This window comes from Oncorhynchus mykiss, chromosome 9 (assembly GCF_057628025.1).
Source record: "Oncorhynchus mykiss isolate SJ-2025 chromosome 9, ASM5762802v1, whole genome shotgun sequence".
Classification (NCBI taxonomy): Eukaryota; Metazoa; Chordata; class Actinopteri; order Salmoniformes; family Salmonidae; genus Oncorhynchus; species Oncorhynchus mykiss.
In genome coordinates this window covers 75,806,361-75,829,507 of record NC_143030.1, presented here as the reverse complement: position 1 = coordinate 75,829,507, position 23,147 = coordinate 75,806,361, and the positions used below count along the sequence as shown (strand labels likewise).

General features: G+C 42.8%; 3 protein-coding genes across 3 annotated transcripts; all 3 read right to left on the bottom strand.

Annotated features, from left to right (window-relative positions):
* Positions 1 to 165: 165 nt before the first annotated feature.
* LOC110532785 (pyridoxal phosphate homeostasis protein) lies at positions 166 to 12,733 on the bottom strand. Its single transcript, XM_021616930.3, has 8 exons — positions 12,529 to 12,733; positions 9,972 to 10,079; positions 9,837 to 9,872; positions 9,669 to 9,744; positions 9,238 to 9,378; positions 1,188 to 1,330; positions 962 to 1,060; positions 166 to 815 (listed from the first exon to the last, which is right to left on the bottom strand). Exons 1-8 carry the CDS (start codon positions 12,616 to 12,618, stop codon positions 660 to 662), a joined length of 849 nt encoding a protein of 282 aa, XP_021472605.2. The 5' UTR covers positions 12,619 to 12,733; the 3' UTR covers positions 166 to 659.
* Positions 12,734 to 12,979: 246 nt separating this feature from the next.
* On the bottom strand, positions 12,980 to 18,469 carry LOC110532786 (small nuclear ribonucleoprotein G). The gene is made up of 4 exons (XM_021616931.3): positions 18,354 to 18,469; positions 13,823 to 13,845; positions 13,343 to 13,467; positions 12,980 to 13,203 (listed from the first exon to the last, which is right to left on the bottom strand). Exons 1-4 carry the CDS (start codon positions 18,383 to 18,385, stop codon positions 13,153 to 13,155), a joined length of 231 nt encoding a protein of 76 aa, XP_021472606.1. The 5' UTR covers positions 18,386 to 18,469; the 3' UTR covers positions 12,980 to 13,152.
* A 165-nt stretch (positions 18,470 to 18,634) lies between these two features.
* LOC118966110 (uncharacterized) lies at positions 18,635 to 21,954 on the bottom strand. Its single transcript, XM_036988896.2, has 2 exons — positions 21,829 to 21,954; positions 18,635 to 21,219 (listed from the first exon to the last, which is right to left on the bottom strand). Exons 1-2 carry the CDS (start codon positions 21,931 to 21,933, stop codon positions 19,702 to 19,704), a joined length of 1,623 nt encoding a protein of 540 aa, XP_036844791.1. The 5' UTR covers positions 21,934 to 21,954; the 3' UTR covers positions 18,635 to 19,701.
* Between the last annotated feature and the right edge of the window lie 1,193 nt (positions 21,955 to 23,147).

Sequence of the window (23,147 nt, the reverse complement as noted above, 5' to 3'; positions counted from 1 at the left end):
CACCAACACACAACTCAGACCAAAATAATCACAAATAATACTAGTGTAAACATATTGTATGAGTGAATCTACCTGCAGTTTTGTAATTGTTTATCAAGAATAAACATTTAAAAAGTATTTGACAACACCATACCGAATTGAATTGACTCACAATACCATCCATCATAAAGGGGGGGGTATGTTTATTAAATCACAAGTATTTTGCCAGAAAAATAGGACATTTTACTATGTAAGATTCCCAATCACTGGGATATTCAAAACAGTGAAGAGTTCAGTATATTAATTATCAAAACATTTGCTAGATATAAACTCCATCTCTGCTTGACTCTCTGAATGATTGATATACTGTTATGTTATCGTGTTAAACGGTATCTATTGAATCTAGGGTTGGCACAAGATCGAGATGTGAGCTATAGCTTCTTATATCCTACATCATCAATTGGGTAATGAGAATCTATGCCTGATGTGAGAAGTGGTTTAAAAATCTCAGTTTGTAACGTCAACTTGAAGATCGAATTCCTTCCAAAAACGCTCAAATGAATGGGCTCCGTAGAAATGAATTGAAAATCTACATCAACCAAAGACATTTTTCCCCCAGTTAATTCTCATAAAATACTGAATTCCTTTTCAGCCTGTTGTGAGTGTAGGAAGGAGAAACATCACTGTTCTGTCACAGTGAGACGCTCCATCTTCTTAGCTGCTTCTTCTGTCGGCACCTTTGACTTTCTCTCTGGACTGGGAGTGGGAGTGTTGGGATAATCCCTATTACCAAAAATAGTACTACCAACTCGCACGTTGGTTGAACCCACCTCAATCTAAAGGAGGGAAATGAAAAAGAATACCTCAGAAGGGTATAATTTATACAAACAGCATGAGCATTCGAGTAGTAATGGGTAGCTAAATCAATATGTTAAGAACACATTGTATTAGCCATTAAGAAGGCTGAGACAGTGGAACTTACCGCGTGTTCGAAGTCAGTGGACATGCCCATACTAAGTTCTACATCCTCAAGGGGCAGCTGTAGACTGGCACACACTTCCTGTCGCCGACTCAGCAAAGCCTGGTTGGTGATGCACAACAGACTTAACACACATTTATAGATCTTTACCAAAAGCCTTAACATAAAATATATATATTTTTTAATTTATTTAACTAGGCAGGTCAGGGTAATCAGAAAAGACAAATACCTGAAAATCTGGGTTAGGGCCATCAGCTAGGTCGTAACCATAGCGACCAATGGTCATGAGTCCAGAGAAGTGTAGGGCAGAGCATTTGGATAAAATGTGTTTCACTGTGTTCACTGTCTCACCAGGAGGCAGTCCATGTTTACCTAGAGGCGACATAGAACGGTAGTTAGTGTGTCTGTCTGGCAGGCAGGCAGGTTGACGTTTATTGTCATGAGTCTTAGCCAGGAGGAAAAACTGAGCGGGTTCCTCTAGATGGGCCAGTTGCAATTGGCTATATGGTAAACAAATATATATATACATGCGAAAACAAACATTTTCTTTTTGGTCTTAATTTAAAAAGGGGAATGGAAACACTTTAGGAAGTACATCTAAAACAAAGAGATGTACTCAAACCACTAATACTAAACATGTTCATTTAACATAAAAACATCTCTTATATTTAGTATTTTGATTGCCGACAAGGTTTATTTGAGCAATGGTCAGCGCGTCACAGGCAGGAACCAGCTAATTGTCTGGTATTGAGTTTTCACGCAGAGAATTAATCGAAGAGAGAGAGAGGTTAGGTGCGGACAACGAAGATGGCAACACCAAGTAGTAATTCAAATATGAACTGTATAGCGCCAGGCTGTATGAATTGGCTCAACAACAACAACAATCCCTCGGTAAACTACCATCGGCTGCCCAAGGAACCACAACTTTTGAAGAAGTGGCTCCATGTCCTGAAGAGGAAGGACGTGCCAGATCGAGCAAGCAGGATCTGCAGACAGTACTTTGCGGAGGCAGACTTCGCGATGAAGGGCACGTTCGATGCGGCAACCGGGAGTTTCCGAATGGAAAGGAGTCATAATGCCTACGTTGAAGCCCTCTGCTTGCGCCGCCATTTGAAATGGAGGATTATGGTGTAGAGGTTACCGACCAACCATTCATCAACATCGCAAACTGTTGTTGACTAGGCCAGCGTTAGATGTGCCTGTATTTGCTGTGTGTGTTGACAAAGCATACAACACAGGAAGCTTGTTAACGCCAACTGATATATGAGGGTTTACTTGTCTTCACAAAACATTTGTTTGTTTTCAGGATGCCATCTTCATCCCTGAACATGTTTTCATCCTGGAGGAGACTGTGCAGTAAGCAGAGGTGGTTCATGGCAAATCTATGTTATTTCTAAAGGCTATTGTTTATTTCCAAGTATATGCAGTGATTCTTGAATATAACTAGAGCCTAATAGACGCCTTCATTTCTTTCTACCAACAGGAAGGAACGGTTAGTGCAGCATGCCGAACTGACCCCTGGGTACCAGAGTGTTCCTGTGCTGCGGTGGAGAAGAGGGTCCACCGGGACCATCACTAAAGACCTCGGGGTCCAGATAGATTGAGCTCACAACCATCAGTATACAGCCGAATCCTGCCCCGATAGGCCACAGACGGAGATCAGTGAAGACCATAACCTGCTGTATGAACCTGAGAGCTCAGAATCACAATCACAGTGCGAAGGTGTTCTGAAAATGGAGAAGGAGCCGGCCGTTCAACAGCGAATTGAAAAGATACGCCCATCCATAAAGGAAATCGGAGTGGACGTGCTACCATGTCCCGGTTCTGTTGTTTCGACTCTCTCTCTCAGCCTATGAATGCTCAGCTATGAAAAGCCAACTGACATTTGCTCCTGAGGTGTTGAACTCTTACACCATCTATAACCACTGTGGTTAGTAGTTTATATATTTTTTTTTCACCCCTCCCCCCCAATTTCATGGTATCCAATTGGTAGTAGTTACAGTCTTGTCTCATCGCTGCAACTCCCATACGGACTCAGGGGAGGCGAATGTTGAGAGCCATGCGTCCTCCGAAACACAACCCAACCAACCGCACTGCTTCTTGACACAATTCCCATCCAACCCGGAAGCCAGCCAATGTGTCGGAGGGAACACCTCACACCTGGCGACCGTGTCAGCGTGCAATGCGCTCGGCCCGCCACAGGAGTCGCTAGTGCGCGATGAGACGAGGATATCCCTACCGGCCAAACCCTCCCTAACCCAGACGACGCTGGGCCAATTGTGCGCTGCCCCATGGGCCTCCCGGTTTCGACAGAGCCTGGGCTCAAACCCACTGCGATGCAGTGCCGTAGACCACTGCGCCACTCGGGAGGCCTTGTGGTTAGTATATTAATGTAAAAAGGGCTTTTGTAAAATACATTTGATTGATTGTTTGCTGTGCTGGATATTCACTGTCTGAGTGATGGGACATGTTTATAGTATCTGTAACATATGTTGTTGCGTATTTAATCTGTAGTAGTAGAAACAATTACAAAGTGTCTCCCTGCTCCTCTTTTAATAAGAAGCTGAGGGATGGGGCTGGAGAAATATAACCACTCTCAAATGTATAGACAGAGTTATAGATAGAATGACTGACCATCCATGACATCAACATTGTAATCCTGTTTCTATGATCTGTTGCCACTACCATGTACCCAGTTCGCTTTGGATAAAGACGTCTGCTAAATGGTATATATTATTAAAGTCTACTTTGACAACTAGCTGCCCAGTGTAGTTACCATTCCTTTCCAATAGATGGCAGCCAAAGCTAGTTGAAGTCACTAATCTAGCGACAGGGACAGGGGGTTAGTGCGCACTGAAAGTCGTTTTTATCTTCAAAGCCAGTTTATCTGGTTACGATTGAACCTGTTGTTATAGTGGACGAGCTAACTAATACTATTTTTACATAAGGCGCAGGCATTATGTCTCTGTCTCAGGTTAGGCTAGATGTACTAAATGAACTGGTTCTATTCAAGGCCTTGGCTTCTGGCTATTATGCGCCTTTTGGAAGAAACGATACGCGATGAAATGCCGTACACCCCTTCTAATTCTCCCTCGTGCCCACAGGGTGACCTGGCGATAAACTGCCAGCCTGTATACTCTGCAAACACAATCAGAAGAAAAGTTAGTCTGATACCGAAATGAAATCACTACGTATTTACACTGCTAAAAAAAATAAAAGGGAACACTAAAATGACACATCCTAGATCTGAATGAATGAAATATTCTTAAATACTTTTTTCTTTACATAGTTGAATGTGCTGACAACAAAATCACACAAATTTGATTTCCATTGATAATTTATCAACCCATGGAGGTCTGGATTTGGAGTCACAGTCAAAATTAAAGTGGAAAACCACACTACAGGCTGATCCAACTTTGATGTAATGTCCTTAAAACAAGTCAAAATGAGGCTCAGTAGTGTGTGTGGCCTCCACGTGCCTGTATGATCTCCCTACAACGCCTGGGCATGCTCCTGATGAGGTGGCGGATGGTCTCCTGAGGGATCTCCTCCCAGACCTGGACTAAAGCATCCGCCAACTCCTGGACAGTCTGTGGTGCAATGTGGCGTTGGTGGATGGAGCGAGACATGATGTCCCAGATGTGCTCAATTGGATTCAGGTCTGGGGAACGGGCAGGCCAGTCCATAGCATCAATGCCTTCCTCTTGCAGGAACTGCTGACACAATCCAGCCACATGAGGTCTAGCATTGTCTTGCATTAGGAGGAACCCAGGGCCAACCGCATCAGCATATGGTCTCACAAGGGGTCTGAGGATCTCATCTCGGTACCTAATGGCAGTCAGGCTACCTCTGGCGAGCACATGGAGGGCTGTGCGGCCCCCCAAAGAAATGCCACCCCACACCATGACTGACCCACCACCAAACCGGTCATGCTGGAGGATGTTGCAGGCAGCAGAACGTTCTCCACGGCGTCTCCAGACTCTGTCACGTCTGTCACATGTGCTCAGTGTGAACCTGCTTTCATCTGTGAAGAGCACAGGGCGCCAGTGGCGAATTTGCCAATCTTGGTGTTCTCTGGCAAATGCCAAACGTCCTGCACGGTGTTGGGCTGTAAGCACAACCTCCACCTGTGGACGTCGGGCCCTCATACCACCCTCATGGAGTCTGTTTCTGACCGTTTGAGCAGACACATGCACATTTGTGGCCTGCTGGAGGTCATTTTGCAGGGCTCTGGCAGTGCTCCTCCTGCTCCTCCTTGCACAAAGGCGGAGGTAGCGGTCCTGCTGCTGGGTTGTTGCCCTCCTAAGGCCTCCTCCACTCTCCTGATGTACTGGCCTGTATCCTGGTAGCGCCTCCATGCTCTGGACACTACGCTGACAGACACAGCAAACATTCTTGCCACAGCTCGCATTGATGTGGCATCCTGGATGAGCTGCACTACCTGAGCCACTTGTGTGGGTTGTAGACTCCGTCTCATGCTACCACTAGAGTGAAAGCACCGCCAGCATTCAAAAGTGACCAAAACATCAGCCAGGAAGCATAGGAACTGAGAAGTGGTCTGTGGTCACCACCTGCAGAACCACTCCTTTATTGGGGGTGTCTTGCTAATTGCCTATAATTTCCACCTGTTGTCTATTCCATTTGCACAACAGCATGTGACATTTATTGTCAATCAGTGTTGCTTCCTAAGTGGACAGTTTGATTTCACAGAAGTGTGATTGACTTGGAGTTACATTGTGTTGTTTAAGTGTTCCCTTTATTTTTTTTGAGCAGTGTATAATGAGCACGTCCCATTATTGGTTAGAATGAGATTTCGTGAATCTGTCTGCGATTCGAACTCCGGTTGTCTAATTTAAAAGGTAAACGTGTTATCATAGCGCCAAACAGCGCTGATAATAAACATCTTTATAGGATACGGATTATATATATTGAGCACCTACCTACTACTGATATTAACCTTATATTTATAATCAAGCAAAATTTCACCAATTATTTAACTGGCATATCTGGCTGCTGACTGGTTGAGTAACCTCTTCTACCAGGAGGTCCTTCATAAGGATTAATGACACGTCCAATACATACATCGCCATCCAGACAGACAGACAGACAGGATGTAATACATCACCATCCAGACAGACAGACAGACAGACAGGATGTAATACATCACCATCCAGACAGACAGACAGGATGTAATACATCACCATCCAGACAGACAGACAGGATGTAATACATCACCATCCATCCAGACAGACAGACAGACAGACACAGACAGACAGACAGGATGTAATACATCACCATCCAGACAGACAGGAACCTCTGACCTGGATGTAATACATCACCATCCAGACAGACTGACAGGATGTAATACATCACCATCCAGACAGACTGACAGGATGTAATACATCACCATCCAGACAGACTGACAGGATGTAATACATCACCATCCAGACAGACTGACAGGATGTAATACATCACCATCCAGACAGACAGACAGGATGTAATTAATCACCATCCAGACAGACAGACAGGATGTAATACATCACCATCCAGACAGACTGACAGACTGACAGGATGTAATACATCACCATCCAGACAGACAGACTGACAGGATGTAATACATCACCATCCAGACAGACAGACTGACAGGATGTAATACATCACCATCCAGACAGACAGACTGACAGGATGTAATACATCACCATCCAGACAGACAGACTGACAGGATGTAATACATCACCATCCAGACAGACTGACAGGATGTAATACATCACCATCCAGACAGACAGACAGGATGTAATACATCACCATCCAGACAGACAGACAGACAGGATGTAATACAACACCATCCAGACAGGATGTAATACATCACCATCCAGACAGACAGACTGACAGGATGTAATACATCACCATCCAGACAGACAGACAGACAGGATGTAATACATCACCATCCAGACAGGATGTAATACATCACCATCCAGACAGACAGACTGACAGGATGTAATACATCACCATCCAGACAGACAGACTGACAGGATGTAATACATCACCATCCAGACAGACAGACTGACAGGATGTAATACATCACCATCCAGACAGACAGACTGACAGGATGTAATACATCACCATCCAGACAGACAGACTGACAGGATGTAATACATCACCATCCAGACAGACAGACTGACAGGATGTAATACATCACCATCCAGACAGACAGACTGACAGGATGTAATACATCACCATCCAGACAGACTGACAGGATGTAATACATCACCATCCAGACAGACAGACAGGATGTAATACATCACCATCCAGACAGACAGACAGACAGGATGTAATACATCACCATCCAGACAGACTGACAGACAGGATGTAATACATCACCATCCAGACAGACTGACAGGATGTAATACATCACCATCCAGACAGACAGACAGACAGGATGTAATGCATCACCATCCAGACAGACAGACAGACAGGATGTAATACATCACCATCCAGACAGACTGACAGGAACCTCTGACCTAGATGGAATACAGTGGGATTTTGTGCTGTATCGCCACCATTTCTCTACAACACACACACTCATACTCTAGCCATTATCTGGCAGCATCCCCACTCACACCAGTTTGTGTTTGCCTAGGCAAACCCTCTAGCTGAGGTGTTTCAGGCGGCATGTGTTGTTGTGTTGTTACTGCTACGAGAACAAACTCTGATCTGGAGCAACGATTGGCTCAAACATGAACGGCTTCAGTAGTTTTATTGGCTCCCTAACTAAAGTGATTTCATTCTCTGTTATGAACTCATTCTCAGTCTCAGAGCTACTCTGTAAATTCAGACATTTTGGGGAGTTCCAAAATCTTCTCTCCTGTCAGTGATGCAACAATGTCAATATGGAGATTCATTAGGGTTATCTGACGTTCTAAATCCTGGTGTTTCCGTTCCCCTTTAAGGTCAGGCATTAGGGTTAGCTGACGTTCTAAATCCTGGTGTTTCCGTTCCCCTTTAAGGTCAGGCATTAGGGTTAGCTGACGTTCTAAATCCTGGTGTTTCCGTTCCCCTTTAAGGTCAGGCATTAGGGTTAGCTGACGTTCTAAATCCTGGTGTTTCCGTTCCCCTTTAAGGTCAGGCATTAGGGTTAGCTGACGTTCTAAATCCTGGTGTTTCCATTCCCCTTTAAGGTCAGGCATTAGGGTTAGCTGACGTTCTAAATCCTGGTGTTTCCATTCCCCTTTAAGGTCAGGCATTAGGGTTAGCAGTGTGGTCGTGGTTAGGCATTAGGGTTAGCAGTGTGGTCGTGGTTAGGCATTAGGGTTAGCAGTGAGGTCGTGGTTAGGCATTAGGGTTAGCAGTGAGGTCGTGGTTAGGCATTAGGGTTTGCAGTGAGGTTAGGGTTAGGCATTAGGGTTTGCAGTGAGGTTAGGGTTAGCAGTGAGGTTGTGGTTAGGCATTAGGGTTAGCAGTGTGGTTGTGGTCAGGCATTAGGGTTAGCAGTGAGGTTGTGGTTAGACATTAGGGTTAGCAGTGTGGTTGTGGTCAGGCATTAGGGTTAGCAGTGAGGTTGTGGTTAGGCATTAGGGTTAGCAGTGAGGTTGTGGTTAGGCATTAGGGTTTGCAGTGAGGTTAGGGTTAGGCATTAGGGTTTGCAGTGAGGTTAGGGTTAGACATTAGGATTTTGCAGGGAGGTTAGGGTTAGGCATTAGGGTTAGCAGTGAGATTAGGGTTGAGCATTAGGTTTAGCAGTGTGGTTGTGGTCAGGCATTAGGGTTAGCAGTGAGGTTGTGGTTAGGCATTAGGGTTAGCAGTGTGGTTGTGGTCAGGCATTAGGGTTAGCAGTGAGGTTGTGGTTAGGCATTAGGGTTAGCAGTGAATGTTGTGGTCAGGCATTAGGGTTAGCAGTGTGGTTGTGGTCAGGCATTAGGGTTAGCGGTGTGGTTGTGGTTAGGCATTAGGGTTAGCAGTGTGGTTGTGGTTAGGCATTAGGGTTAGCAGTGAGGTTGTGGTCAGGCATTAGGGTTAGCAGTGAGGTTGTGGTCAGGCATTAGGGTTAGCAGTGTGGTTGTGGTTAGGCATTAGGGTTAGCAGTGAGGTTGTGGTTAGGCATTAGGGTTAGCCTCTCTGCAGAGCTGCCTTTAGTACATGAGCCATCTCAATACATGTTTCCAGTACATGAGCCATCTCAACAAATGCCTCCAGTACATGAGCCATCTCAACAAATGCCTCCAGTTCATGAGCCATCAATAAAATCCAACCTGTGTGTGTGTGTGTGTGTGTACACTTACTTTCCTCCCCACTGGTGTTGATCTGAACCATGATCTTTAACTTCTGCGTACTAGCTGCTCTTAACCTCTGCCAGGAGCTGTTCACCTTGTCGGCCAACTTGGCTGAGTCCACTGTCTCCACCATGAACAGGTTTGGTACACCTATGGGATGTGTGTGAGTAGAATTAAGATCTGTCGGCTCTACTAAAGGTTTCTATGGACATGTGTTCAAAGCTTGACAAAGATTTTGAGGTCGAAAGATGAAACTTATCAGCTTTTTTTTTTTTTATTAGTTTTAATAAAAGTGTGAGTAGATTGACGGGTTTTATGAGACATGCAAGTTGATGTTGAAAGCGTTAAATATAGAGGCCTTTGGTGCACCTGAGCAGAACACTACACTATTACAAATATGAAAACACAAAACATAACATGTTTCACAAGATGTTACTTACCCAAAAGTTTGTTGACATTATTCTTCTGTAAATGGCCAATAAAATGCCACTCGATTTCTGGGCATGACTCTAAAATCTACATTAGGACATAAATAAATATTTTTAACGGATGTCGGATAGACATGTCATGAGATGAAGAATAATGTGACTTCAAACCTTCGAACCAACCTGAGGATTTGATGCTTTATCCACAAGTTCATTCACCTAAAAGTCAAATTAAAAAGTTTTAAAAAACACCAATGTCGTAACACTAGCAATAAAAGTGATGTGTAACTGTATAACATGTCCAATACAAATACTCACATAGTTTTCACCAAAATTGCGATGCCCTTTTCGGTACGCCTCGATCACCATGTCAGGTGGTTTGGTCTTACTTACGGCTACCAGGCGGGGCGGCACCGCAGGCAACGTCTTGAATGGGAGAGCAGAGGAAAAAGAAGAGCAATATAATACATGGTGAATAAATGAATGGATGTGTGGATGACATCATCATAGACAAAGGGATAGTCACATCTTGATAAACTACTTCAGGACAGTCCAGTACATATATGGTGCTCCTTCAGGAGGGCATACTGGGGGCACAATATGGAACGAAGAGAAATAGATGGTGTAGACAATGAAGAATTGTGCTCGCTGGCATTAGGGTTAGCAGTGTGGTCAAGGTTAGGTATTAGGGTTAGCAGTGAGGTCAAGGTTAGGCATTAGGGTTAGTAGTGTGGTTGTAGTTAAGGTTAGGCATTAGGGTTAGCAGTACAGTAGCACAGTATTCCCAGATAGCAGCTAATATCCCGCTTAAGGTCTTATTTGGGATAAGATATTTAGACGCACCTTTCATATCCCGCTCACGAGTATCCCTTTATCCGTGACTAAACAGAATATTCCTAATATGGGTTAAATGAAATAGTAATTTAAATATGGACACAGTCTTTAGATCTTTTGACCTTTCACATGTATCCTAACTCCTGCAGAATTATGCATTTCTTGCAGTAAAATTATACAACAAAATGTTAATTTTGTCTCAAGAAGAGAGTGGAGAATTATGATTTATTACTTTCAGCATCTCTTGAGAAAATGCGAATTCGGTGTAGTGTTATCTTTGACTCTTATGCAAGCAGACAGTATTTCAACCACATAAAATATGTACTCAAAACGAACTGAAGTCTTATCAGAAACGTGTTTTATCATTTTCTCAACTTTTCATTTCCTTAAAACCGGTCAAACTGATAACATTTGGACATTTTCCACAGGATCAATCTTCCCAGTGTTTTTGCGTTCTCCCCGGTTCCTAATGCATTAATTATATCAATGCAAGATATTATTCTGGTGAGCACTACCTTATTTAGTCTTCTGGGGCAACAAGTTATGACAGAAGACAAGATACATGTAAAAATGGCCTACCAATTATAATATAGCCTACCAAATGTCTGAAATTATAAATTGAAAGTGGCCTAAATTAGGGTTGAATGTAGCCAGAAGCCTATACGGTGATGTACGGAGTACCAACAAAATACGTTATGGAATTATGGTGTATGCGCACGTGTAGCCTACAAAGTGATTTGTTTGACAATCAGACGAAGAAAACAAATTCTAAACACCCATGATGTTAAACTGAGCCGTATCAGACCGCCTGCGAAACACAGCAGTAAATGTGGTAAGATGTTTGCATGCTACGGTATCCCATCTAAGATCAGCATATCCCAGGCATCTTATCCGAGTTTCTCATAACCGGGATACAAGCTTTTTGGGCTTATTGTAAACGTGATATGTTTATATGTGTCAAGTCAAAAACAGAATACTTGAGTATCCCGAATAACGGGCATGTGCATGTAACGTGGTCATTGACCTCTACACAGAAAGTCCTTGCTTGGTGGGATAAACAACAAAAAAGCGCCACCTGCTGGATGGAGATAGATTTTCCGTCGAGTTGGGCATCTCTTCCTCTCTGGTATTACCTACCGGCTGGGAAAATCAACCCTAGACGATGGTGCCGTTTCTAAACCCAGAGGCGTAACACCGCAACACTTCCGGGAACGCTTGCGAAACATGCCAAATTTACCAGGCCGGGTTTGATAAGACAATGAGAAGTGAACAATTATTCCTTAGTTAATTTTCTCGAAATCTAAAAAGACAACCTAGATTCGAGCCAATATCTTAAATGATGTAGTTGAACATGTTATTAACTCCAACCTCGTGAAAGTGATTTTTTCCCCTGTCAAAAACACCTTCAAATCAACATCAACTTTACAAAAGATCGAAAGGGGTGCCTTTGAGTTGACGGCTTACACATGCACAGTTCGGCTCGATACAACCGTTATGACCCAATGACGTGAATCTACGCATGAGATTAGATGGCCAACGTCACCACGACATCGCCTACAAGTGTCATCGGGGATTTCTATTTGGAGAAGCAATTTTAGGATCTCTACATAACTGTCTTTGGTGCAGATCGAGCGCTCACTATCATAGGCTAGTTCAATTGTAGTGGGATGGTGTCGATTGAACCATTACAAACGTTAATTCAATTACTAAACAGGTGTGCACGGAAGTTGATCGAATAAATGTTTTGCAATACTTACGAAACATTGACGTTAACAACATGAAAGTGGAATAATCACTGCAGCAGCAGCTAGTAGATCGTGTACAACCCTCCGCGTGGTACAGAGGTGGTTTAAAGAGTTGGCTTCACGGGCCATGCGATAGGAAAGCGCTAAGTTTGTTAGCTAATTAGGTGATATCAAAATGCAATGTGCATTTTATGGTGTAACGTTTGCCTGACATACAACTGGTCCACCCCCGCTTTTAAAGATGACAATTTCGCACGACTCTAAAGTAGATACGGGTTCTTCCCAATTTGACTTACCTTGGGGCGACGTGCCGCCGCTTGATTTACCCTGTCTACCACCGCGTGTAACGCTTTTCCAACCTCCTCCGACATTCCTACTTTCCACATACCCTCAATACACTGTGCAACCAATGGTAGAGACCGGCTCTGCGTAATCAACACAAACGTGATCAACCCGTCAAAATAAAAGTCCTTTCTCTACCATAGAAAGCCAGTGTGAAGTGATACGGCGACCCCTTGTGTTGACTGTTGAGAAATCAACCCGTGTCCATTAATTGTAGTCACGTGTGTAAAGAAAGGTGAGAAATTGGGGCAGTCAGTAACACAAATTTATTAGGGATAATAGCCCTCAATGTTTGAATAGATATATCTATATTGTATGTTATCACCTAACTATAATTTGACATTAAATGTAATCCATCAAGTGCTTGAAACATGTAGAGGTAAAAAAAACACATTTGCGCAAAAATAAAAACAAAATACCCAGTTTATTCACAAGATTTCAAAATTAAAACATTTCCAACTGAAATATCTGTCTAAACGTATCAAATACATAATCTATCAACAGGAAAAAAGGAAATTACATAAAAAGTGTAATGGCCATTATTCCACTTCTTTCAAGCAGTTCTGTCATCCCCGCCCTCATACTCTCTCAAGTGCCTCCAACATGATGATGCTGTTTCCTCTGATTACCTACAGAAAGTAAACAAGAACAAAAAAAAATGATTTACACGCATAAAAAAAAGTGTGGTGACATTGATGAATAAAATCAAAATGTGTCTGTCCCCAGAGGTAGTGTGTAAATGTAGTTGACAACGCCGTTGGTACTGACCACCATGCCTATGGTGTTCTGTATTCCCCCAGGGGCCATCTCCAAGCAATCATCCATCACCAAGTTCATGAAGGGGTCAAAACCTCGCAGGACTCCTTGGACCTGCCTGCCACCGTTCAGCTTCACTGAGGAACAAGATGTAGAACTCTGAAGACCCGGGGTGCATTAATTTCACAGCTTCTGTTCCAAAAAGTTTCATAAAAACGCTAGCGAAGTGAACAGGGAAGGACATATCAGAATTTGTCCGCTAGAAACTCTCCGTTTGGACTAATGATTACACCCGTGGACAACATTTCAACAACAGTAATAATGAGGCAAGCCAAATTGGAGACACTTTCTATTTCATATGGCTAAGACATTGTAAATTGGGTTTGTCAATTCATGTAATCAAAGCCTTGGTTGGCTTTGCATGCAAAGAGATAATTCATAGTTTGTCAATTCAACTCGGCAGAACCATCGATATTCAGAATCAGTACTCACGAGAAAGCTTCTTGTCCATGAACCTGAAATTAGCAGAAAATATGTTATTATTATTTGCTAATAAAGATAGTTACACCACAAACTGTATGGCCATACCAGAGAGGGTTTGGCTATGTGTGAGTGTGCCAGACTAGCTCTGGTCCACGCGCATACGTCTGATTTACACAACAAGCTGCATGGTCATTTTTTTAAATTGAACCTTTATTGAACTAGGCAAGTCAGTGAAGATCAAATTCTTATGATGGCCTTCCCCCAGCCAAACCCTCCCCTAACATGGACGACGCTGGGACAATTGTGCTCCATGGGACTCCCGATCACGGCCGGTTGTGATACAGCCCGGGATCAAACCAGGGCCTGTAGTGATGCCTCTAGCACTGAGATGCAGTACTTTCTATTTTCTACAGAGATCGCAAAACAATTCATATGTTGATGTAGAGCCCATCAGCCTCTGTGTTGGTAAAAATACGTTGGTTTCCATCTCAAAGAGCACCAAAACGTACACTAACCATGAGCCTTGTGGTTACTATCGTCCAATCACAGAGCAGATACAAGTCATGTGATCTGTTAGCGATCACGTGACTTGTATCTGCTCTGTGATTGGACGAAACCGACAGCAATGCTGTATTGGATGATTAGTTTGTTTGCCAACTAACTCTGGTAGGTACACAGTCTTGACTTTTCTTTCATATAACTTTAAAAAATAAAAATAGTGATTTCTTATCTTTTGAATTAATGCTTCACCCCGGAGATTGTTATACCTATTCAGCGTTTGGAACCACGTGACCAACATGTTTTAGTCTCAGTTCCGGAACCATAGCTGCGGAAAGAGATGTTTTAGCCTCAGTTCCGGAACCACGTGACCAACATGTTTTAGCCTCAGTTCCGGAACCACGTGACCAACATGTTTTAGTCTCAGTTCCGGAACCACGTGACCAACATGTTTTAGCCTCAGTTCCGGAACCACGTGACCAACATGTTTTAGTCTCAGTTCCGGAACCACGTGACCAACATGTTTTTGTGAGTGGTGAGGAGGAGCTCCATGGACCCTTTGCCCCCGGAAGACATTTAGCCATTCATTATAGGTCATTGCGCTCTGTAGAGTTGCTATTTTCTCGAGTTTTCTCGTGTCAATTAACTCCTGGCTTTCCTAGATTACTCACTATATTAATAGTCTGATTTGATCACCAAATATGACAAGTCAATTTAAAAAAAAGTTAAGGGTACAAAACTGTGTCTGGCTGTGTTGGCAAACATAGGTAACAGGCAAGGTAGCCTAGAGGTTAAAGCGTTGGACTAGTAACCCGAAAGGTTCAAATCCCCAAGCTGACAAGGTACTGTCGTTCTGCCCCTGAACAGGCAGTTAACCCACTGTTCCTAGGCCGTCATTGAAAATAAGAATTTGTTCTTAACCGACTTGCCTTTTTAAATAAAGGTCAAATTAATATGCTTGTGGATAGAAACTTTAGCAAGAAATTGAAACGTCTGTTTGATTTGAGCGTTCAGAATCTTTCAGTTTATCTGAGTAATTATTATTATTATTTTTTATTACAAACATGTAACGTGAAACGTTAATGTTGTAGTTGTACATTTTCAGTGAAAATGACTACAATAAATGTAATGTTGGTAGAAACCACCTGTCACTGTGAAACAGTCTACACTTCTCAATGGGGAGTTTGTGTTTCAAGCCGGCAACACAAGAACACTGGGCACAGTGACCTTTGGCCTGCTTGCCGACTGCTGTCTGGCAGTAAAGAGAGGGAAGTAGCCAATAGCAGGCCAGGGTGACAGCTAAAGCACAAGTTATTTATCGTGTAGGCTGTTATCCTACTACAAATCGAATCAAGTGGGAGGAAACAAATTGGAGATGGGACCAAATCCAGATGGTGACCAATACGACATGTTTTCCCCCCGCCCTTACCCATCAAAATAAACACTTTATTTTACTAGTGCCATGCTGCTGTTGTTGCCAGCATAAACTAGCTAGCTGGGAAGGGCTCACCAGGACCAGTGACTGAACTGAATCCATTCGTCTCCACACTTGACTCTCAGCTGAGCAACATTAAGTTATCCATTTGGGCACCAGGCGTGTCCGTGTAGCCTCTCCCAAAATAAATGAGTGGTGAAGTCGCTGCCGAAACCTGAAGTACAATAAGAACTGGAGACTGCGTCCAAGATGTCCGCCCGTTGTTTTCAAGGTAACTCACGTTCGCATACGCCGATTCATGAACCGTCTATATCCGGGTTATATGGACCAAAATTACATGCACACTAGCACTCCATGTGCACAGGAAGTAGCGTCATCACGTCATCCAAAAACATATATTGGATTAGGGCTGGGCGATATGGCCATTATCTCATATCCCGATAACCATGCATATCACGATATTGCACATTTTCTGTAAATTCAATGAATAAATAGTTTATATAAAATGACCACATGTAAAGGCCTATTTCTTATTACATTTTGAATTACTCAACAAATAAAAAGGTACTTACTCATATTTTATTATTTAGAACCTGTGCAAATTCTCAATTAAGCATGTAACAAAATCTAAAATATTAACGTATAAAATCTAAAAAAGTAAATAGAAAACACTTCAACTATAGTTGCAAACAAAAATAAATATAGGCCTAAAATACTAATATATATAACGAACCTGGGTTTATAAGCGCGGAAATGGACTCTGCCACATGAGCATGATTTTGGGGCACAGTCGACAGCGAGCTTGACTTCGGGCTAGAAGGTCGAGGGTTCGAGGCCTGCTCCCTGCCTGTTTCATTACATATATAGTTTTGGGGGGCTTGCCTGTTTCGCATGTTATTTTGGCATTAATACGTGTACATATCAATTTGCATGTGGTACTTTGGGTTGAGTGTTAGCACCAACTCACGAAACCCCCGTTTCTCAACCGTGTAAATTGGGGCCATGTCTTTACAGATGTAAGTTGTAACTGCAGCTGTTCTCTCCTTCCATCTTCATGGTTCTTTGCCATATGGTGTGACGAGGACAAAAGCCTGTTGCAACGTCTGAGTCAGGGGTTTGTTTTGAGCACCCGACTGTACTTTTTTGGGTCTCATCCGTAGACTCTTTCCGTACTGTTTCACATGATTCTTGCGTAGGTGGTAAAAGAGGTTAGTGGTGTTTGAGTCTGTTGTCAGGACCGGTCTGCGGCATATTTTGTAGAGGACAGTTTTCTGGTCCGTGTCAGACTTTTCATACCCAAACCACGTCCACGCGACCGAAGTTGCCCCTTTTTTAGATACGGTCTCCGTGCTCTGTGTCACGTTCACTCTCCTCCGCGTTTGTTTGTGCAAAGCGTTATCCAATTGACTAAAAATATTGCCGTAAAGAGTGATTTGTGACACAAAATAAATTATACAGCATAATATGAAACGATAAGACGTTTTTCTATCGTCACACAATGTGTATCATCCAGCCCTACATTGGATGAATATAAAATGTAAATATCTTTGGCCTCAGCTACATTTAAAATAATTTTATGGATGTTTTGTGCACAAAGGTGATGACTAACGTGTCTTAATAGGACATTTCAAATTTGACTGTGTATGAAAATTGTCTTTCTGGGTCGGGCTTCAGTTAAACTGCAGTAACGAAAACAAAACAAAAAAACTGTAGGAGCAGTCGAAACCGTGCTTTTAGACCAGAACCCTGGCCCCCTGGGTTGACTCCTCACCACCACCTGAGGAAGAGCGGCCCAATTCGGTGGAAATCTGTCTCCCTCCAGGAGGTGGCGGTTTTTCGCCCACCAAACAAGGGGTTTTTGTATTTTTTGTATAGGCTTAAATTATTACGAGTGTACTGATATCAGTAGGACACGTGACATCCTGGCAACTTTGAGAAGAAAAAAAACAACACTTTATAGCAGAGTTTCCTCGAGATGGCTATGCATATTAAAGGGTTTGAGGCTAATATCATATCGTCTTTCCATTGAATACAGGCGGGTTCACGTCAACAACACGAACATTCAAAATAAGCTTACAATACTGTATCCACCAATTCAAAGGAAGGATGGACGGAGAGACATGTATCTTGTCAGTATATCCATAATATTTCCAACCACTATTGAACATGAAGACGGACACTAACCCACATGTGGGGGGGGGACTCCTTTTAATGCGACTGAGCGCAGAGCGTCGGCAATGGACCAGAACTAGACTGCCACAAGATTAATAAACCAAAAACAGAGGACCCCATCCATTAAAAAAACACTTTCGTTTGTAAAACATTATTTTTTTTTAAACGATATTCAATGTAAATGTTTGCATGGTTTAACTAGCTGACATTTTCATTCATTAAGTTAGCTAGCAATTTGACTAGCCGCACAACCGATTATCGGTAGCTTTGTTGGCTAGCGCGTAGCTAATCATGTTAGCTTGCTAGGCACATGATCTACAATGGACCGTGAAATACGGTAATATTGGCAATATGTACATTGCTACGTCATGCCAATAAAGCAAATGTAATTGAAATATGATCGTATACCAAATGTTTATTAAAAAAGGAACTCACTTTTTCAACTCTGGTGGGTGTGCTTTACTCATGTTTCTTTTTGTAGTGGTTCCTTCAGTTCGTGAAAAAGCGGAAAGAATGCGCAACAAGCAGAACCGGAAACAGTCATGCAGACTTCCTTTAACATAAATGGGCACATCGCCGCCTACTGACTAGATGTAATTGCAGCTTGCTTTTTCTCTTCGTATACACACGGTGTACAAAACATTAAGAACATATTCCTTACAAGTGTCTTGCCATGTTGAATTCTGTAACTACACGAATGGAGTAAACACAAAACATTTTCATGGGAGAATATTTTTAATGAGGTATGTTCTAAGAAAAGTTTGCTAACTCGGATACAAAGGCACTTTCCTAAGTTGAAACCTAAAATCCTTTTTAAAAATAACATTTGACATTCTTTTAAGATTTTATTATATTTTTTTTTTTTTTTTACAAAACAGCAGAAAATGGATAACCTGGTACACCAATTGCTAACAAACAATTGCAGGAAGGTTGCTATCACTGCTTGTTTTGCATAATAATATCCAAGACAAAGCTTCTTCCAGAGAAAATGAACCTGTTATGTCACATTGTTAGACAGCCTTTAGTGGCTCCATGAGTATGCATATCTCTCTCTCTCACACACACACACACACACAGGTAAATAATCATGAAATTGATGCTAAACCAGTGTCACACTTACAAGTACAATGCCATAAAGAGTTGAAAAAAAATCACATTAAATGGAAATATGGTCTTCATTTGAGTCATCAAATCAAAACCTGTCAATATTATAGTACACTATGTCACTGTCCATTCCAACTGCTATGTTACATAAGAAAATACTTTATTTAAAAGCTTTCTGAAACCACATCTTAGGCCATGTTATTTGTAACAGTGCAGTTAATATTGCAACCCAGATTTGTTGGAAGTTGAATCGGGTTGTTTATAAAGATTAAAAAGTAATATATTTTAATGCTCCAGCAACATGCTAAATTAGGTCTTGCCGTATATTAATTTCATTTAAACCAAATCAACAAATGGATGGTTGGATCTGATTTGCGATGGGATATAAAAATGTAGAAATCAAGAATTAACATGACGAGGATATAGGCCTAGGAAGATTGTGTCTTCAGCGCTTCCAGTGTACCATTGTTGGTCAGTCACAAAAGGTATCAGACAACACACACATTTTTGTTGTTTCAATGTATTGTTGCAACTGGAATGGCATGTTGACATGAGTTACATCCAAACAGCTATTCTGGCGAGAGGTCTAAATATTTCACACTTTAAAATGTACATGTACACATAATATTCTCTTGGGAACTCAGTACAGCTTGTTAAAAAAAATGAAGAGTACATCATCTCAGATTTTGCCATCAGTGTCTGAATAGCTCCTCTCCTCATCGCCACTGACAACGAGGTGATTTTGGCAGTGTTGTAAGAAAGTGTCCAGTGTTACAAAAGCCTTCAGGCAGGGCACACAATGGTAGGCCCTCCGAAGCTTGGCCCGAGGCTTCTTAGAGATACTCATGCCCTGATTGCACACGCTGCAGTGTCTCATACTCCCTGTAGGCTGATGCAGCTCCTCATGCTCCTTCAGGGCAGACTGCAAAGAAAACACCTCAGCACAAGACGGGCAAGGAAACTCTCCCTCTTCCTCTTTCATGGGAATTTTCTTTGGTCTCCCTCTGCTAACCTTGACCAAAGTTCCTCTCATCTTCCGTGATAGGTTGCTTTTAGTCTTTTTTGGCATCTTCTCAGCTAACTTGGGCTCCTTGGCTGCTTTCCCAACCTGCTGAACATGGCTTGGTGGTTCTCGACTATGATTCTTGACGTGTGCTTTAAGTGACAAATGGTGCAAGAACACTTTACCACAAACGTCACATGGGTAAGTCTCTCTTTTCCTCCGCTTGCTAATCAGCGGCCTTGGATCTCTTCTGATATCCTTCTCTCTGCTGTGGGATTCTTGTCTGTGCAAGTACAGCTTGGCAGTGCTTGGGAAGACCCTGTCACAGGAACGACAGGAGAGGAGTTGACTCTTCTGCTTGGATTTTCTATTTACCCCATTTGTGCCTCCTTTTGGCGGGAGATACTTAGAGATACTCCACTCCTTCTGGTGTGAGGATCGCTGATGGCAGGCAAGGCCAGCCCCTGAGCGAAAGCTCTTGGAGCAAAGTGGGCATTGGTTTGGCCTGTCAGGAACTGGAGCACTAGTGGCATCAGGGGAAGGAGAGTCCGAGGGGGGAGAGTCAGGGGGAGAAGAGTCAGACAGGGCAGATTCAGGCGAGGGAGAGTCAGCGGGAGGGCTGACAACCTTTGCAGTTCGTGAGGCAGATTTACTACAGCCAGCCTGCTGATGGTGAAGCAGCGCTTGCTTTTGGCTAAAGCCTTTACCACACGGAGCACAGGCATATGATCTGCTATCATGATGGTGGGACTGGTGATGAAGGGACTTATCCTGGACACTCTGAGAGTCTGAGGTTGAAGCCTTGCATGCATTGCATGGAGCATCTAGCTGAGGTTTACCACAACAGACCTGACAAGGGGCTGCATCATGAATACACTTGTGCAACTGCAAAGAGGATAGGAGAGAGAACTCCTTGCCACAGGAAAGGCATCGGTGACGCTTAGGTAAGGCATGTTCTCCCTGCTGGTGGTGCAGTAACTCAGCCATGTCAGAGAATCCCTGACCGCACTCTGCACACACACACGGGCACACATCAGGCAGTAGTTGGTTTTGGTTTTTACTCTCTTGCTTTTGTGCCACAAGTTTTGCCAGCTTTGTTAGCGCGTCTGATGCAGGCTTAGTCCGAGCAAACGACTCCTGAACTCTTGTTTTGTTCCAACTGCAGGGAACTGCATCCATCTTCAACCAAGGCACCTAGTTGGAGGTACAGAGGACAGTCTATTAGACACGTTAATGAATAAAGTAAATATAGGAAATTCATCATCCTAATGCAAGGGAAAACTTAGCTATAACCTACAAAACATTTCCTTGTTCTCTCTATTTATAGTACAATGGTTGGCTGCAGAGACGACTGTATATTTGTCACCCTCTGTAAGCTCAGTTGGTAGAGCATGGCGCATGCAACGTGGTGGGTTCGATTCCCGAGACCACCCATGCGTGCACGCATGACTGTAATTCGCGTTGGATAAAAGTGTCTGCTACATTTCATATATAAATCCCTTGACACGTATCCTTAACTACCTACGGAGTCTCGCAACTCAAATTATAGCAGGCACTGCAAATGTGGTAGTTGAGTATTTAACTAAGTCTACACGCAGTGGTAATAAAACAAATAGCAGGAAATCGCTATAACGTTAGCTAGTTGCGTTAGCTAGCTAGCTAAACAAGACCGAATGTTAAAAGTGCCCCCACTCCTACAACGAAATGAGCGTTTTTTGTCAAACAAACTTGAATACAGGCAACATATTCGTTTCCAACAAGTGTATAAGTAATTTTTCAAGATAAGTACTTGGCTAACGTTACCAAAACTTTGTTTTCATTTCCATGTAGCACCGTTGCCATGTGTTCCAAAGTGAAGCCAAGTTGTTTGTGTACTTTGAGTTTAGATAAGACTACAAAACCTAGCATTCTGGTACTTCCGTTTCCACCAATGAGTCATTCAAGAACACTAACGGGTTCAGGAAAGTTGGTAATGTTAGAGAACAACCCAATGATATAATGTACATATAGGTAGGGGTAAAGTGACTATACAAAGATAATAAACAGCGAGTAGCAGCAGGGTAAAAATGAGGGAAGAAACTGTTTAGGAGCCTTTTGGTCCGAGGCTTGGAGCTCCGGAGAGAACAGTCTATGACTTGGGTGGCTGGAGTCTTTGGCATTTTTTAGGGCCTTCCTTTGACACCACTCAGTATATAGTGGTAGGTAGCCTAGTGGTTAGAGCGTTGGACTAGTAACTAAAAGGTTGCAAGATTGAATCCCTGAGCTGACAAGGTAAAAAAATCTGTTGTTCTGCCCCTGAACAAGGCAGTTAACCCACTGTTCTTAGGTCGTCATTGAAAATAAGAATTTGTTCTTATCTGACTTGCCTAGTTAAATAAAGGTAAAAAATAAATAGGTCCTGGATGGTAAGAGCTTGGCCCCAGTGATGTACTGGACTGTACACACTACCCTCTGTAGTGGTTGGAGGCTGGGCAGTTGCCATACTAGGATGTGATGCTCTTGATGGTGCAGCTGTAGAACTTTCTGAGGACCCATGCCAAATCTTTTCAGTGTTTTGAGGGGGAATAGGTATTGTCGTGCCCTCTTCACGACTGTCTTGGTGTGTTTGGACGATGATAGTTTGTTGGTGATGTGGACACCAACGTACTTGAAGCTCTCAACCTGCTCCACTACAGCCCCGTCGATGAGAATGGGGGCGTGCTTGGTCCTCCTTTTCTCTAGTTCACAATCATCTCCTTTGTCTTGATCACGTTGAGGGAGAGGTTGCTGTCTTGTCCTGGCACCACACTGCCAGGTCTCTTGACTTCTGGCAGAAGTCCGCAAGTTGTTGTAATTCTAGATGGCCAGATAGCTATCAACAATGACAAGAAACTGCCATGTGGGGGAATCATAAGTGACTTGTTTCAGCTAGTTTTATCTTGTTCTTGATACCATGTCCTGTTTTGAGGTGTTTTGACTGATGCTAATATGGCTAGCTAACCAACAACTGTAACAATGTATTTGAGAGACAACAAGTGCTCATTGTACCAATTTATTTATGTTTTCAATAAACATGGAGATTAAATATAGTTTACACGTTGTCAAAAATCAAAGCCAAACCAGTCTGTTTTGCCCCATGGTTG